Below are 15,283 nucleotides of genomic sequence, written 5' to 3'. Positions count from 1 at the left end.
ATGGCCATGCTGCAGTCCCTTCTCCTCCATTCTCCTCTCGGGATCTTGGGCACACACACAGGGCATGTACACACACAAATGCGCACGTGTGTGCGCGCGCGTCTGGCATGAGCTTTAAGCTGCCAGGTCCAGGACTTGAACCGTGCTTGACTACATGTGAGTCCAGTGACATAACCATTACGTCATCTGCTGGTCCCCTACTATAAAGAATTTTATGTACCTAAATTCAACAAGGTAAGTGAAACAAACCAATTCCTTGACCTCTGCAAACTACCAAAACTCACTGGTGATAAAATAGATCATCTGAGCAGCCCTGTAACAAGTAAAGACACTGAAGCTATAATGAAACCCTTTCCAATGGGCCAGCAGGTGGCGTGGTGGTTAAGGTGCTGGACACTCCCACATGACTGACCATGGTTCAAGTCTCAGAATTGGTGGCTTGCTTTCTCACGTTCCCTCTCTCTCTTTGTGTGTCTCTCTCTGGTCAAATTAAAATAAATAAAATAATTATAAAAAACCCTTCCAAAAAGGGAAATTCTCCAAAGCCAGATAGCTTCATTGTTGAGTTTCCTAAGCATTACAGGAAATCACAAGTGTACAAGCCTCTTCTAGGAAATAAGAGGGGATGGGGGACCAGCAGGTGGTGGTTAAGGATACTATGAATCATTTTGGTTTTTTAGAGAGATTTTTGCTACAGGGCGCATGCACTCACCAGAGAGACAGACAGTGAGAAATCACCCCTAGGGCGTATGGCCATGCTGCAGTCCCTTCTCCTCCATTCTCCTCTCGGGATCTTGGGCACACACACACAGGGCATGTACACACACAAATGCGCAAGCGTGTGCGCGCGCGTCTGGCATGAGCTTTAAGCTGCCAGGTCCAGGACTTGAACCATGGCTGACTACATGTGAGTCCAGTGACATAACCATTACGTCATCTGCTGGTCCCCTACTATAAAGAATTTTATGTACCTAAATTCAACAAGGTAAGTGAAACAAACCAATTCCTTGACCTCTGCAAACTACCAAAACTCACTGGTGATAAAATAGATCATCTGAGCAGCCCTGTAACAAGTAAAGACACTGAAGCTATAATGAAACCCTTTCCAATGGGCCAGCAGGTGGCGTGGTGGTTAAGGTGCTGGACACTCCCACATGACTGACCATGGTTCAAGTCTCAGAATTGGTGGCTTGCTTTCTCACGTTCCCTCTCTCTCTTTGTGTGTCTCTCTCTGGTCAAATTAAAATAAATAAAATAATTATAAAAAACAACCCTTCCAAAAAGGGAAATTCTCCAAAGCCAGATAGCTTCATTGTTGAGTTTCCTAAGCATTACAGGAAATCACAAGTGTACAAGCCTCTTCTAGGAAATAAGAGGGGATGGGGGACCAGCAGGTGGTGTGGTGGTTAAGGCGCTGGACACTCCCACATGATCGACCATGGTTCAAGTCCTGGACCTGGCGGCTTGCTTTGTCACTATCCCTCTCTTTCTCTGTGTGTGTCTCTCTAGTCAAATTAAAATATATGAATGAATACATTAAAAATTTTTTAAAAATCGTGTTTAAAAAAAAATTTTTTTTAAGGGGAGAGAACACTTTCAACTCATTCCATGAGGCCAGAATTACCCTGATACAAAAAGTAAACAAAAACAGTACTACAGACCAAAATTCCTCAAGACCATGCACACACACCCCTCGACCTGTTAGTAAATTATAGCTAGTCACATAGAGTACAAAACACCACGACCGGAGAGAGTTCATCCAAGAAAGGCTGTTCAATATTCAAAAATCAGTATAACTCACCGTGCTAATCACCTAAAAAAAAGCGTGTGGTTGTATCAACTGATGCAAAAAAAAGCAGTTAATAAAATTCAACCTCCATTTATGGTATTAAGAGAAAAAAACGGGACCAGCAGGTGGCATGGTGGTTAAGGCGCTGGACACTCCCACATGGCCAACCATGGTTCGAGTCCTGGACCTGGTGGCTTGCTTCCTCACTTTCCCTCTCTTTCTCTCTCTGTCTCTCTCTCTGGTCAAATTAAAATAAATTAATAAATTAAATTAAATTAATAATTCTTTTAAAAATAAATAAATAAAAACTCTCACCAATCCAGGAGCAGAAGGGAACTCCCTCAACCTGATTTAGGACATTTAAAAACCTACAGCTACCGTACTTGCTGAAGGCTGCTTTCCCCCTAAGCTGAAGAGTTAGGCGAGACTGGCTCACGGCTCCTGTCCCATGAAGGACTGGGCGTACCAGTCAGTGCGATGGCAAGAAAAGAAGAGACACAACGGCATCGGAAGGGAGACTGGAAAGGAGATAACTCTGACCCCGCACTGACACAGCTGTCCTCATAGAAAATGCCAACAGGCCAGCCCCTTGGCTCAGCCACTAAGGGGGCCTATCCCGCATGGCCGACTGCAGTTCAAATCCTTGCCCCAGATGCTGGAAAGACTCACCAGGCACATGTGCACTCACACCCCAAATCCCACCAGGACGGAGGGAATGCGGCCTGACCCCACTGCACGGGAGGGTGCTTTCTCCGTCCTCCTCTCTGTTTCTAGTAGGTATGAGCACCTTCTGGCCAAAACAAAAAAAGTAGAAAAAAAAAACACTGCTGTGTTTAGGACTTACTCTATAACCACGGTAACCCCGCGTTACAAGGACAGCGACAGACACGCGGGCCAATGGGACGGAAGAGTCCAGAAACAGTCCCTCCACGAGCCAATTGGTTTTTGACAAAATTCCAGAACAAGTCAATGGAGAAAAGGCAGGCACTCCACCAAGTGGTGGAACGAGCGGGTGTCCGTGAGCAGAGAGCACAGGCAACAGGGCGGTGCTATTACTGCCGGACGGGACAGACCAAGGCCAAAAGCACTGGGCGAGACGAAGAAGGGCCCTGTCAAGGCAGTCACCCACCCAGAATGCAAGTTCAACGGGAAATCCGGAGAAAGCCTGCAGATGTTCAATGCAAATTCCAGGAGCCCACTGGCGTGGGACTAGGCTCCTACGCCAGGCCCAGATCAGACAGGTGGAGTCGCTCGTGCTAAAATGTCACACCACACTGAAACTTTAAGGAAGCTGAAGGATTCCAAAACAGGCCAGGTTTTCTGGCAAAGAGGATTCAGTCCACCTGAATCACCGCTGGAGGGAAAGGAAACTTCTCGCATCTGTGGCTTTCCTAGGACCCCAGCCCAGTGTAGCTCCAGGTCGCCTGGACTCACCGGGCTGCGTGACCGACAGTCGCCCTGCCCAGGGCCATCCCCCTTTCCTTCCAGACCAGCTGTTTGCACACTTGGCTTAAGAGTCAGCGAAATGACTCCAGGTGAGCATGAGGCCCCCTGCGCCCCGATCATAGTGTGGAGCCCAACACGGCTGTGCCTTTACCCAGTCACGAGCTGTGCCTTTGACGTCCGTCACCCAGGAACCTGGGGCCTCGGCACACCATATTCAGGGCAAGCTGGGTCCTGTGGGGCCAGCTGACTACCCTGACCCTGGCCCAAATAGTGTCTTTTGCTTTACTTACTTTGTTTCAGCTTTCTTCTTCGGGTAGACACAGAAATTCCCCAGGTGACTCTGAAGGCACGAAAGGACGCAAATCAAACTGCAGCAGGTGCCTGAGGGTGCCGGGGACAATGACTGACAGGCCACTGTACGCAAGTTAATGATGCACCATCTACGCACGGAAGCCAGTGAGTGGAGGGGGTGACGGAACACGAACACGAGTGACACGCCGCCAGGAAGTCAATACCCCCGCACCAGGACGACGGACATCGAACGTGCGCCGCATGACGGGCACGCTGACGACTTGATTCCTACCCTTCACCTGCTGTTATACACTGTTTACACAGTTTCTAAACCACGTCCCACAAAGATGTCCAATGCTTACATGTAAGCCACTGCCACTGACTCCAAGGCGCAATCACTGTAGAATCAAAAACGGACGAAGAGGATTAGGGAAATTCTCTCGCATCTCAAAGTGTTAACGAAGGAATCAAAATAAAAATGGCAGAAAATCTAGGTGCCGCCCATGAATGCATACCTCTCAGAACCTACGCAGTACTGCAAAATAACTCAGAGCTCAAAGGAAAGTCTCATGTATTTATTGACTCTCATTTGTTTTACTTAATTAACAACCGACTCCAAAATTTTAAAATAAGAAACGCAGAAGGGAACAATATTAATGCAAAATTTTAGAACAAAATTAGAACCCAATCTAGGAAAAATGGAAACACGAGACAGGAAGGGGGAAATAACAACTGTGAAAATTTTCAAATACTTCGGTCAATCCTATGTAAATTAATTTGCAGACAGATAAAATCAACCATTTCCTAGGAAATATAAAAATTATCAACACTGGGACCAGCAGGTGGTGTGGTGATTAAGGCATTGGATCTCACATGACCAACTGTGAGGTTCAAGTCCTGGATCCAGCAGCTCGAAAAACATGCCAAGAACGTGTGCATGTGTGACCAAAATGCAGACAGAATGGAAGAGAAGGGACTGTGACATGGCTAAACCCCTGGAGGACAATTTCTCACTTCTCCCCTTCCTCTCTCTTTTCTCACTTTCCCCTCTCTCTCATTTCTTTCTTTTTTTTTTGGAGAGGTTTTCGCTATAGGGCGCGTGCGCTCGCCAGACAGACAGAGAGAAGCAAGAAATTACCCCCCAGGGGGGATGGCCACGCCACAATCCCTTCTCCTCCATTCTCCTCTCGGGATCTTGGGCACGACACGCCCGTGGTGTGAGTTTTAAGCCACCGGGTCAGGGACGTGAACCGCGGTCGACTATGTGGGAGTCCAGCGACATAGCCATTACGCTAACTGCTGGTTCCCTCTCTCTCTCATTTGTCACCTCTCATCTCTATCTCTCTATCTCTCTCTTATAAGCGCACATGCCCCATATCAAACTAAAAAAAAATAAAGAAAAACTAAGTGTGGATTTCAAATTTTTTTGCACCAGAAGAACACTTTGCTGCTGTTTGTCCAAGAACCTTCTGAAGTCCCCTTGTCCTCTGCCTGCCAGCCCATCAGCAGGGAAGATGGCATCACACCCCCGAGAGGATAACAGATGCCCGCTTTTCTTTTTTTGGGAGAGGTTTTTGCTATAGGGCGCGTGCACTCGCCAGAAAAAGAGAGAGAGACAGAAAGAAAGCGAGAAATCGCCCCCCAGGGAGATGGCCATGCCGCAATCCCTTCTCCTCCATTCTCCTCTCGGGATCTTGGGCACGCACGCACACGCACCTAGCATAAGTTTAAGCCACAGCTCCAAGACTCGAACTGCGGTTGACTACATGAGAGTCCAGCGACATAGCCATTATGCCAACTGCTGGTCCCTGCCTGCTTTTCTCTAAGGCAAATGGATGGCCTGAGCCCCGTCTGTGCCCCGCCCTGCGCCGGGCCGTGCTCCCTGCAGACCCGTGTGTGAGACTTCTGCCTTAGTCAGGGCTATAGCTAAGTGGAGGGGTGCCGGCCCTCCTGAGAAAAAGCAGCCCCTGCAATGCAAACGGCTCAGTCACTATGGCTTATCGTCAAGGCGATCGATGTGGTAAGAGGCTGCGTTTTCATCAGATCTGCAAAAGGTCGAAGATTAACAGCAAGAGACGACGGGAAGAGGTGCCGTCTCCCAGCCCAGCTCAGAGCGCCTCCAGGTCGGGGGTTCCCGGAGGGGACGGCTGGGCCCCGTGGGCATACAGTCCTGCCTGTGTGGGCAGCACGTCTGGCAGACAGCAGCTCCGCCCCGACGCTAACCCACTGAGGTAACCTTCAGCCCGTCGGGAGCACTGCGGTCTGTTCAGGGCAGTCTGCACTCAGTTCCACCCTTCCCTTGGGGAGCAGACCTGGGCAGGGTGATGCTGATGGCTGTGACCCAGCCGTTGGTGCCCGAGGTCCAGAGCCCAGGCCAGTGCCAGCCGCGCCCAGACTGGGAGGGACCCCAGTGATGTTAGGAACGAACGGCTTTGCTTGTCCGAAGACAGACCGCCTGACCCTCCCGTCTGCTCACAGCCCAGACTCAGACAGCTGAGGGCGCCTCACGTACAGGCCCTGCTGAGGGCCCACACCGCCGTGAGCCACGTCAGCTTCCAGTCTTGCACCATTCCCCGACGGTCGAGGCTTGTGCCAATACACACGGAGACACGGAAACCCCGCGCCCTCAGAAGCTGTTGTTGAAAGGCATGGAGGTTCAAACAGACGCCTGTGTCCTCTACCAACTGAGCTGGGCCACTGAGGCCTGCTGACAGCTGGGCTGGCCTGGGCAGGAGCCCGGGGACCCCGCAGGTGGGAGCCCCTCTTCCGTGGCAGAAGCTCACCCTGCCAGCATGGGCAACTGGCAGAGGTCTCAGCACCTCAGGGTTCTCCCAGCACACAGTGAGCGAGGAGGAAGGGAAGCTGCTGACCTGACACAGGCTTTCTGGCAACGGGGGCTTTCTTGGCACCGCTGAGTTCCGGCCGAGCGCCTGCAGGTCACCCTGCACATGGGCATGCAGCGCTATGTCACGTGGACCAGTGTGGGGGACCAGAGATCTGGCACGTCTAGCCTGCACCACTCTCCAGGAAGCTCCAGGCACTGGCTCCAGGAAGGCCGCTGCCCGGGCTGCTCCCCACTAGTCCTCGGAGGTGTCCCGGAACCCGCTGCTGAGGCACGGCCGCCCACTGATCTCGAGCATGGCCCGGGCCTCGGGGTCCGTGTCGAGGATGCTCCTCTTGCTCTCGCCCTTGGGAGAAGACAGGAAGGGACAGTGTTCAGGGACTTGCAGGGAGAGACGAGTCGCTCCCCACAGCCCAGGAGCTGCGGTCACTTCCTGCTCCTGTTCCAGCTCTGGGGCACGGGTCAACCCTCTGCTAAAGCCACAGGAAAGGTGGGCTCCAAGCCCTCTCTGAGCCCCTGTTCTCCGGTACCAAGCGCTCACAGAACCGGGGTCCAGAGGGAACCCAGGCCCTGTGCATCTGGCAGAGGGGCCCCCCGAGTGACCTCCAGCATCAGGATCCCAGGGTGTGTTTATGGTCATTCTGCAGGGCGCAGCCCAAGACGTGGGTGACACCTGTCATGGTGACCTAAGTCGTGACGGTCCCAGCCCACCCAAGTTCTCACCTCAGGCAGGTCCGTTTCCCAGGGCCGTCCACTCCACCCTCGGCCTCTGTCCAGAGCAACAGTCCCCCAGCAAGTGGCCTCAACCCTCTCCGGTGGAAAAGTGGGAGGGGGAGCCAAGGGCGTGAGGGACGGTCCCCACGGTCACAGTGCCCAGCACACGCGCCCACTCACCAGCTGCACCCCCTTGGCCGTGCCCACGGCCCACACCTCCATCTTGTGGAAGTTGAAGTGCTCCCTGGCGGACAGCTGCGGGCTGTTGTACGTGGTACACGTGGGCTTGGCTCTGCTGTGTCCTTTCCCAAAGTCGGCATCTACCCAAAGCCCGAAGTAATCGTGCTGCCCGCCCATGCCCTGCGGAGAAAGGCAGACAGGGACCCGCATCAGCCCCTCGGCCTGCAGATACCACGCGCGGGCACCAGCCCAAGGCCGAAGGACGAGTCGCCTGCAGGGCCCTGCTTAACCGTGCAGACCCCCGACTGCTGTGACATGAGCCTCCCCTGCAAGTCATAGGACAGCCAGGATGTCTCTGGGTGTCCCCGCTGGCCTTCTCACAGGTGAGGCTGGCTGGAGGCACAGTGACCGCAGAGTCACAAAGCCCAGGCCACTGAACGAGGGCACACGGACGCAGACACTCGGCCCCGTCCTCCCAGCCACTTCTGGGCAGGGACTCATGCACTCAGACTGTCGGCTGTAAGACCAGGAGCGGGGTGGAGGGAAGGGGTGGATTCAAACCCTGTTCTCTCCACACATGGCCTGGCTCGGCGAGAGAACGTTTCCACCTCGCCTCCCTGTAACACAGCCTCGAAGCGACGGCCACTGCTGCCTCCCTGGCCCCTAGTGGGCCCTGGGGCACGTGGTAGGCACTAGTTCTGACCCGGGGCAGGAAGAGACCCAGCACAGAGTGTGTCCGTTGGGGGTTATGGGACCACTGGGTGTGAGGTGGGAGTGCTCGCTCCGGCAGGCACCAGGCTGCTGCCAGTGCCCTCGGGGCCCGGCAGGTCCTGACGCCCTGCGGCAGCTGCACGCCATCTGGACTTCTGGCCACCCAGCTGGGTAGCCTTCTCAGCCCAGCTCTGCAAGCAGGGGTGAGACTTTCCAAAGGAGCTCCTGGGCACAAAGCGAGAAGGGCTGGGAGCGGGAAGGCCTGTCCTCGCCTAGCTGACCGTGTGTGGGCACGTCATCTCACCTCGGCCCTGTCTGGGCTGCCCACGCCAACGCAGCCCTCCGCCCTCCTTGGACTTCACCCTCTTCCTCTTCTTCTGAAGCAAGGACCAGACAGGAGCCACACCCCTGAAGGCGGGCCTGTGCACCGTCTCACAGTACCCCACCCTCCAACGACGGGGCTGAGGGCGTCCGGCTGTAACGCGGGGCGGCAATGCCTAGTGGCAGGCAGTGTGGCACCATCTCAGCCCACAGGCCACAAACCGACCCTCTGAGACCCTGGGACACAGGCCGAATTCACCACCTGCTCACAGACCACCGGAAGGCCCGGCACAGGCCTCGTCCTGCCCTGTAGGAAGCCCCGCCCTCATCGTCTGCTCTAACAGGGAGGCCTGGGGCAGAACTGGGCCCGGCGCCAAGGCCCTGCCTGGTCTGAAGGTGTCGGGATCAATGCCGCCACGGGACCCGCCGCCAGCTCCCCCGAGTCCTCACCAGGCCATTGGGGATCGTCTGCTGGCCGTGGTTCAGGTACATGTAGTGGTCGTTGTAGCCCGTGTGCGTGTACACGGCCATCCTGGGGGCGATGGAGAACAGGAAGCATCTGTTGTCCCCTGAAAGTGACCAGAGAGCGAGACAAGCAGGGTCACCACGTCGGCCCCGACACAAAGGCCAGGAAGTGAGCGTGGTACAAACAACACAGACCTGGTGACTGTCCTCAGGTGTGCCCTGAGCCCATCACACCTGGGGGCTGCGTCCCAGAGACCAGCGGGCAGGGCAGGCCCCAGCAGGGCAAGCCTCAGGGCTGCCCATGGAGCCAGGTAGGTAAGCTGGGGGCTTGGGCGTCACAACGGCAGCCACTAAGAAATGTGACAGTTGTTTCAGAAACACCTAGCTCTGGCCAGGAGCAGCTTTAATTCCGGGGAACTGAGGCCTGGGTTCTAAGCATCTTGCCTGAGACTCCAGCCAGGATTCAAAATCCTGTCTGCTCAACCCACAGCCTCGGTCCTTCAACTGCACCACAGAAAGCACAGGCAAAAAGGAAGGAACCAGGCCAGTAGTGTGGTGGTTAAGGCAGTTAGATCCCTCATGGCCGAGTGGGTGGTTCAAGTCCTGGACCCAGCAGTTTGAGAATCCTATCAGGCACTTGTGCATGCGTGCCCAAAATCCTGAGCGGAGAATGGATTGCAGCATGGCCACCCCCGCCCTACCCCCCGGGGTGATTTCTTACTTGCCCTCTGTCTCTCAGGCAGCTCACATGTCCTGCAGCAAAACTGAAAACCTTTTTTTAAAAAAAGGGCCCTTATTGGCATTAAGTCACGTGAAGTTTCAGGTATGAAGAGGTTATTTCCAGAACAAACGTTGGCTGAGCACAGAGCCTGACCGGGCTCCGCGGACCGGGCCACTTGGCACACGGCTGCCCCCTGCTGGAATGTTGGCCTCACAGTTCTAAGACAACTCAGGGTTGCAAACTGGTCATTGTATTTTTCTGACATCATCCACGTTGTCTGTTAATGGGACGCTAAGACCCAGCAGAGCCCGTCTGGAATCGGGATTAGTTAGTGGATTAGTGGAAGCTGTGCAGCAAGGACTCCCAGGGGTCTTCGATGCCGGAGCAGGGCCTCCAACACATGGTGAGGGGGCACCTGACACTCCCCCCAGGTCTGAGGTCGGGAGATGCCCCCTTCCTGTGCCAGGAGGCAGGAGGGTACACGTGCGCAGGGGCCAGTTACATGCACGCCTCAGCTGGGGCTCCAGAAGCTCGCTGGCCAGGCCACCCTTGGCAGGCGTCTGGGGACTGTGGTTTTGGAAGGTTCCTGCTATTCCCAGACTAAAACCTGGAAGAAAATCAAATCCTGAAGCACCGCCTTCGCCTAGTGAGCTCTCCCTGCCACCCTAGGCTTATGGCCTTGCAGTTCTGCAGAAACAGCCCTCCCCACGACACAGGCCCTGGCTCCGGCAGCTCTACAGAGGGATGGCAGACTCTGGGTGGTAGAGGGCCCACACGGGGGTGAGGAGGGCCTGACAGTGAGGCGCTGCAGGAAGCGCACCTCGGTAAGCGTGGGCACCAGCCACCGCCATCAGGGCCTGCTTTGGGGCAGGCGAGAAGGATGCGGCGCGTCCGGCCAGTGCATCAGGAGCACGCAGCCCAGGCTTCCGGGTCTCACAGTCACCACGGGAAAACGACCAGAACCACAGAAGACACAGCAGAGCAAGCCTGGGCTGGGGGCACCGTAGGCAGAGGCCCGGGAAAGGAAGCCGACCCGAGAGAGAAACGCCCGCCTCGAAGTGGCAGCACCTCCCGGTCCCTAGAGAGGAAACCACGACCCGACTTTTCCCACACCTCTAGTCTGGTGCCATTCAATAGTGCGGCCTCAGTTTCCTCGCCTGAAACGGGTGACAATGTCCGTCCTGCCCACTTTACCCCATGGATCAAAAACAACCCGTGGCTGTTAACCCACCACAGAGCAGCAGCGTGTTTCAGCATGCTTGTCACCCCAAGCGTGTCAAGAAAAACACCTGGATGGGACCAGCAGCTGGCGTAATGGCTATGTCGCTGGACTCCCACATAGTCGACCGCAGTTCGCGTCCCAGACCCGGTGGCTTAAAACTCACGCCGGGCGCTTGTGCGTGCGTGCCCAAGATCCTGAGAGGAGAATGGAGGAGAAGGGATTGCGGCGTGGCCATCCCCCCAGGGGGTGATTTCTCGCTTTCTGTCTGTCTCTCTCTTTCTGGTGAGCGCACACGCCCTATAGCAAAAACCTCTCCCCAAAAAAAGAAAGAAAAACACCTGGAGAAGATGAGGAAGCCCCCCACTTTAATTTCCCAGAGGGAGCACAGGCTCACCCAGGGCAGGGGGAGAAGGCACGCCCCATGGGGTGTGACCACACTGTGACCCCTCCTCATCCACGTCTCCCTCTGTTCAGGGTTCCAGACATGTACATGTGCCCAGCATGTTTCCCAAACCACTGGGGCCAGGATTTGAACCATGGTCAGCCAGGTGGGATCCAGCTCCCTAACCACTAGGCCATAGGACTGGCCTGGGAGAAGCCCTCTCGACACCTCTACCCTCCATCGGCTCAGGGGTGTCCGTGTAGCCGCTGGCAGACCAGGACACCTCCCTGGGCTGCACCCCCCTGGGCTGGGGCTGTCAATCTTACCTTGGAACTGAGGCTTGACCTCCCAGGAGCAGGAGGCGAACCCCCCGAACACGTGGCCATCGTGGTCCTCGAGGACAGTCACGCAGGGCCCCTGCTGGGCGATATGCCCGCAGAGCTGGGAGAAACTGTGTCCGTGCAGCTCAGACGAGAAGAGCAGGCTCCAGCGGCCGCGCTGCTCCCGCGGCAGGTGTGAGTGGATGTGGATGACGGACAGGACGTCCAGGGTGCTCTCGAACTCCCTCTCTGGGTCTGCCTGGCGCTCGGGGAGCAGGGCAGCCAGGTCGAGGGACGAGCGCAGGACGAGAAAGCCCTGGTGGATGACCAGGCTCAGAAACATGGCCACGTAGGGGGCCCTGAACACCCAGTCCTCGATCACGCCTTGGTCACAGTCGCAGGCCAGCCACTGAGGCCCCAGCAGCCTCTCAGCACCTAGGGGAGAGTGACCAGCGTCAGAGGGGCCATCGCATCCCCGGCGGCGACGAGCTGGGCCCGCACCCGTGACATGGGAGCGGCGAGTGGGAGTGTCCAGCTGTGTGCACCCACTGAGCACCTGAACTGAGGTGCGTGTGAACTGAGGCGCGTGTAAACGTAAGCACGCCCAACTTCAAAGACCTGGCATGGAAAACAGAATGCAAGATAGCTGAATAGCTTTGTACGCTGATTATACATTAATAGTCTATCTAGGGGAGGGCAGGGTCTGTGGCCTGGTAGCTAAGGCAGCTAGATCCCACTTGGCCAACTACATGGTTCAAGTCCCAGACCCAGAGGCTTGAAAAACACACCAGACGTGTGCATGTGTGCATGTGTGCCTGAAATCCCAAAAGGACGGACGATGGAAGAGAAGGGACTGTAGAGTGGCCATCCCCCATGGGCAGGGTACTTTCTCTTCTTCCTCTCATTCTCTTGTCTCTTCCTGTCTCTTTCTGGCAGGCATGCAAGCAAAAAAAAAAAATCATTTTGGACGGACTACTTATTTCTGTTCACTATTTTTTTTCTTGGACACAGGGCACTTGCACTCTCCAGAGATGGAGAAGGGAAAAGTGAGAGATCTCCCCCAAGGAGGATGGCCATGCTGCAATCCCTTCTCTTAGAATTTCGGGCATGCACGCACACGTGCCCAGCATATTTTTCAAGCTGCTGGGTCCAGGACTCAAACCATGGAGCAGGCCACGCCGGATCCAGTGCCTTAACCACCACTCCACCTGCTGGCCCTGCTTCCTTTTACTATTTTAATGTGGTTACATGAAAATGTAAATGTCGTTTAGGGCTCTATTTCTTTTGTTGTTGTTATTTTTTAAGTGTGTTTCCTGATAGAGAGAGCCTGACCCTGGCAGAGTCTGTCGCACTGACCCCTCCCACAGGCCTCCAGCGCACATGCACACACAGCACGTTTCAGGTCGCCCGGGCTGCAGAGCCGGACTCACTTGGCCTCCAGCACTGTGCGGTCCAGCACACTCGCACTGCCCACCGAGGCAGGAGGGCTTCCTCCCTGCTCCAGGGCCGACCTAACAATTCAGCCCAGCCCTCATGCCCTCTCTCTCTGCTGAGGGTGCTTCCTGTCCCTGCCTACCCACCCCACCCCGTCTCACACAGGCACTCTGCCACAGAAGCGATAAAGCTCTTGCTGACATGCACAGACTTGATTTAGAACAACCGTGATTCCCGACACACGGAAACTCTGGGCTAAGCTGAACTAACGCCTTCTCTGACGCTGGCCCGTTTCATAACCAGGTCTGCAGAAACCCAACTAGTTCCTACCCCCAGCTTCCGGGATATCGCAGAAATTCCTGTCACTTCTAATTAAACTACGTGTGATCACTTCCCTTTCTCATCACCTGTGTATTACTTGAAAATATCAGGGACAGATTTCATCTTCCACCTGAACTTTTTCTACTTGGTTGAAAAATATAATTTTCTATTTTTATGACTTTTCTTTTAAAAAATGCCGATTTAAACCAATAAATAGTACCCATAAGACAAACTACTGATATTTATTTATGTTATAGTTTTATTCTTTCCAAGTTCCAAGTATCTCATCTAAATATAATTTTTTAAAGAGGTTATTTTGCTATAAGGAGCATGCACTTACTGGAGAGACAGAAAGTTAGAAATTACCCCCCTGGGAGGATGTCCACACCATAATCCCTTCTCCTCCATTCTCTTCTTGGGATTTTGGGCACGCATGCACACACGCCCAGCGTGAGTTTCAAGCTGCTAGTTCTAGACTCAAACAGTGGTCGGCCATGTGGGAGTCCAGCGCCTTAACCACTATAGCACCTGCTGACCCCAGTATAATGTATTTTTAAACTGTTTTTAAAAATCTGGCTTTAGGTCCAGCAAGTGGTGTGGTAGTTGGGGTGCTGGACTCCACATGGCCAGCCACGGTTTGAGTCCCAGACCTGGTATCTTACTTCCTCTCTCTGTCACTTTCTCTCTCTCTGACTCTCTCTGGTGAGCACATGTGCCATATAGCAGATTTTTAAAAATAATACACGAATTAAATATTGAATATTTTAAAAATCTGGCTTTATAATAAAAGAATAACATGTTTACAAATTAAACCCACTTTGCAAAGAGATTCACCACAAGATTTTTTAAATTTTAAATATATACTGTTTATCACCCAGCAAGAGAATACACATTCTTCTCAGTATTGACAAGTATTGAGCATCACCCGACATAAACCACGACATATACAGGCCATAAAACATGCGTCGGATCAGCCCTAGAACATAGTAGGCAAGGGAGCCAAATGCCACAGGCCGACCGGGGTTTGAATCCTGGTCCTGTGGCTTGAAAAACATCCTGGGCGTGTGTGCATGTGTGCCCAAATTCCGACAGGGTAGGGAGTGGAGGGGAACGTGGCATGACCACGCACCATGAAGGGTGCTTTCTCCTCTCCGTCTCCCTCTGCCTCTCTCTGGTAACCACACGTGCCCTTTGGCAGTTAAAAAAAAAAACAACTTTTTTTAAATGCCTCAATAAGTTTTAAAGCACTGAAATCATATATAGTATGTTCTCCAACCACAATGAAATAAAACTAAATATCAGTATTGGAAGGCCACTTGAGGAATTCGTAAGCATTAGAAATTACACAGCTCGGGAACCAGCAGTTAGCGTAATGGCTATGTCGCTGGACTCCCACGTAGTCGACCGCGGTTCGCGTCCCGGATCCGGTGGCTTAAAACTCACACCTGGTGCATGTGCGTGCGTGCCCAAGATCCCGAGAGGAGAATGGAGGAGAAAGGATTGTGGTGTGGCCATTGCCTGAGGGGTGATTTCTCGCTTTCTGTCTCTCTCTCTCTCTCTTTCTGGCAAGCGCATGTGCCCTATAGCAAAAAACTCTCAAAATAAGTAAATAAATAAAAGTGGAGGGATCAGCAGGTGGTGTGGTGGTTAAGGTGCTGGACTCCCACATGGCAGACTGCAGTTCAGGCCCCGGACCTGGCAGCTTGAACGGGCACAAAATCTCAGGGGAGAAAGGAGGAGATGCTACCACAGCATGGCCATCCCCCAGAGGTGACCTCTCTCTCCCTCTCACTGTCCCTGTCTCTCTAGTGAGCGCATGTGCCCTACAGCAACAAGCATTAACAAAAAGAAAAAGAGCTAAGAGCAGACGCACACTGCTGTGCAGAAGGAAGAAGGGGGTGGGGAAGCTGCCTCCAGGGTAACGGGCTGGGGGCTCACACTCTGACTGCCAGGCTTTGCCGCTGGCTCCAGGAGTGGCGGCGGCGGGCCCCACTCCACAGCACCCAGGTCCAAGTCACCGAGGACAGGCAGGCACTTGCCTTGAAGCTTCAGCTCGGAGAGCAGCTGGGTGGCCAGTTCCTTCACCCTGGGGGCAGGGCCTGGGGCCTCCTTCCCCCACCAGCC

The 15,283-nt window shown here is 54.2% G+C and overlaps 1 protein-coding gene across 1 annotated transcript in view; it reads right to left on the bottom strand.

Annotated features, from left to right (window-relative positions):
* Positions 1 to 5,248: 5,248 nt before the first annotated feature.
* The window catches only part of MEAK7 (MTOR associated protein MEAK7), a gene marked incomplete in the record, with an annotated part of 17,457 nt that continues 7,422 nt past the window's right edge, over positions 5,249 to 15,283 (bottom strand). Inside the window, 5 exon segments of the mRNA XM_027773482.1 lie at positions 5,249 to 6,714; positions 7,263 to 7,442; positions 8,745 to 8,863; positions 11,411 to 11,839; positions 15,199 to 15,268. Of these exon segments, the coding sequence (XP_027629283.1) occupies positions 6,604 to 6,714; positions 7,263 to 7,442; positions 8,745 to 8,863; positions 11,411 to 11,839; positions 15,199 to 15,268 (909 nt within the window).

The sequence above is a fragment of the Tupaia chinensis genome, unplaced genomic scaffold (assembly GCF_000334495.1).
Source record: "Tupaia chinensis unplaced genomic scaffold, TupChi_1.0 Scaffold000355_1, whole genome shotgun sequence".
Lineage (NCBI taxonomy): Eukaryota > Metazoa > Chordata > Mammalia > Scandentia > Tupaiidae > Tupaia > Tupaia belangeri.
The sequence above is the reverse complement of the archived record's forward strand: the minus strand, read 5'-3'. Positions and strand labels throughout refer to the sequence as shown.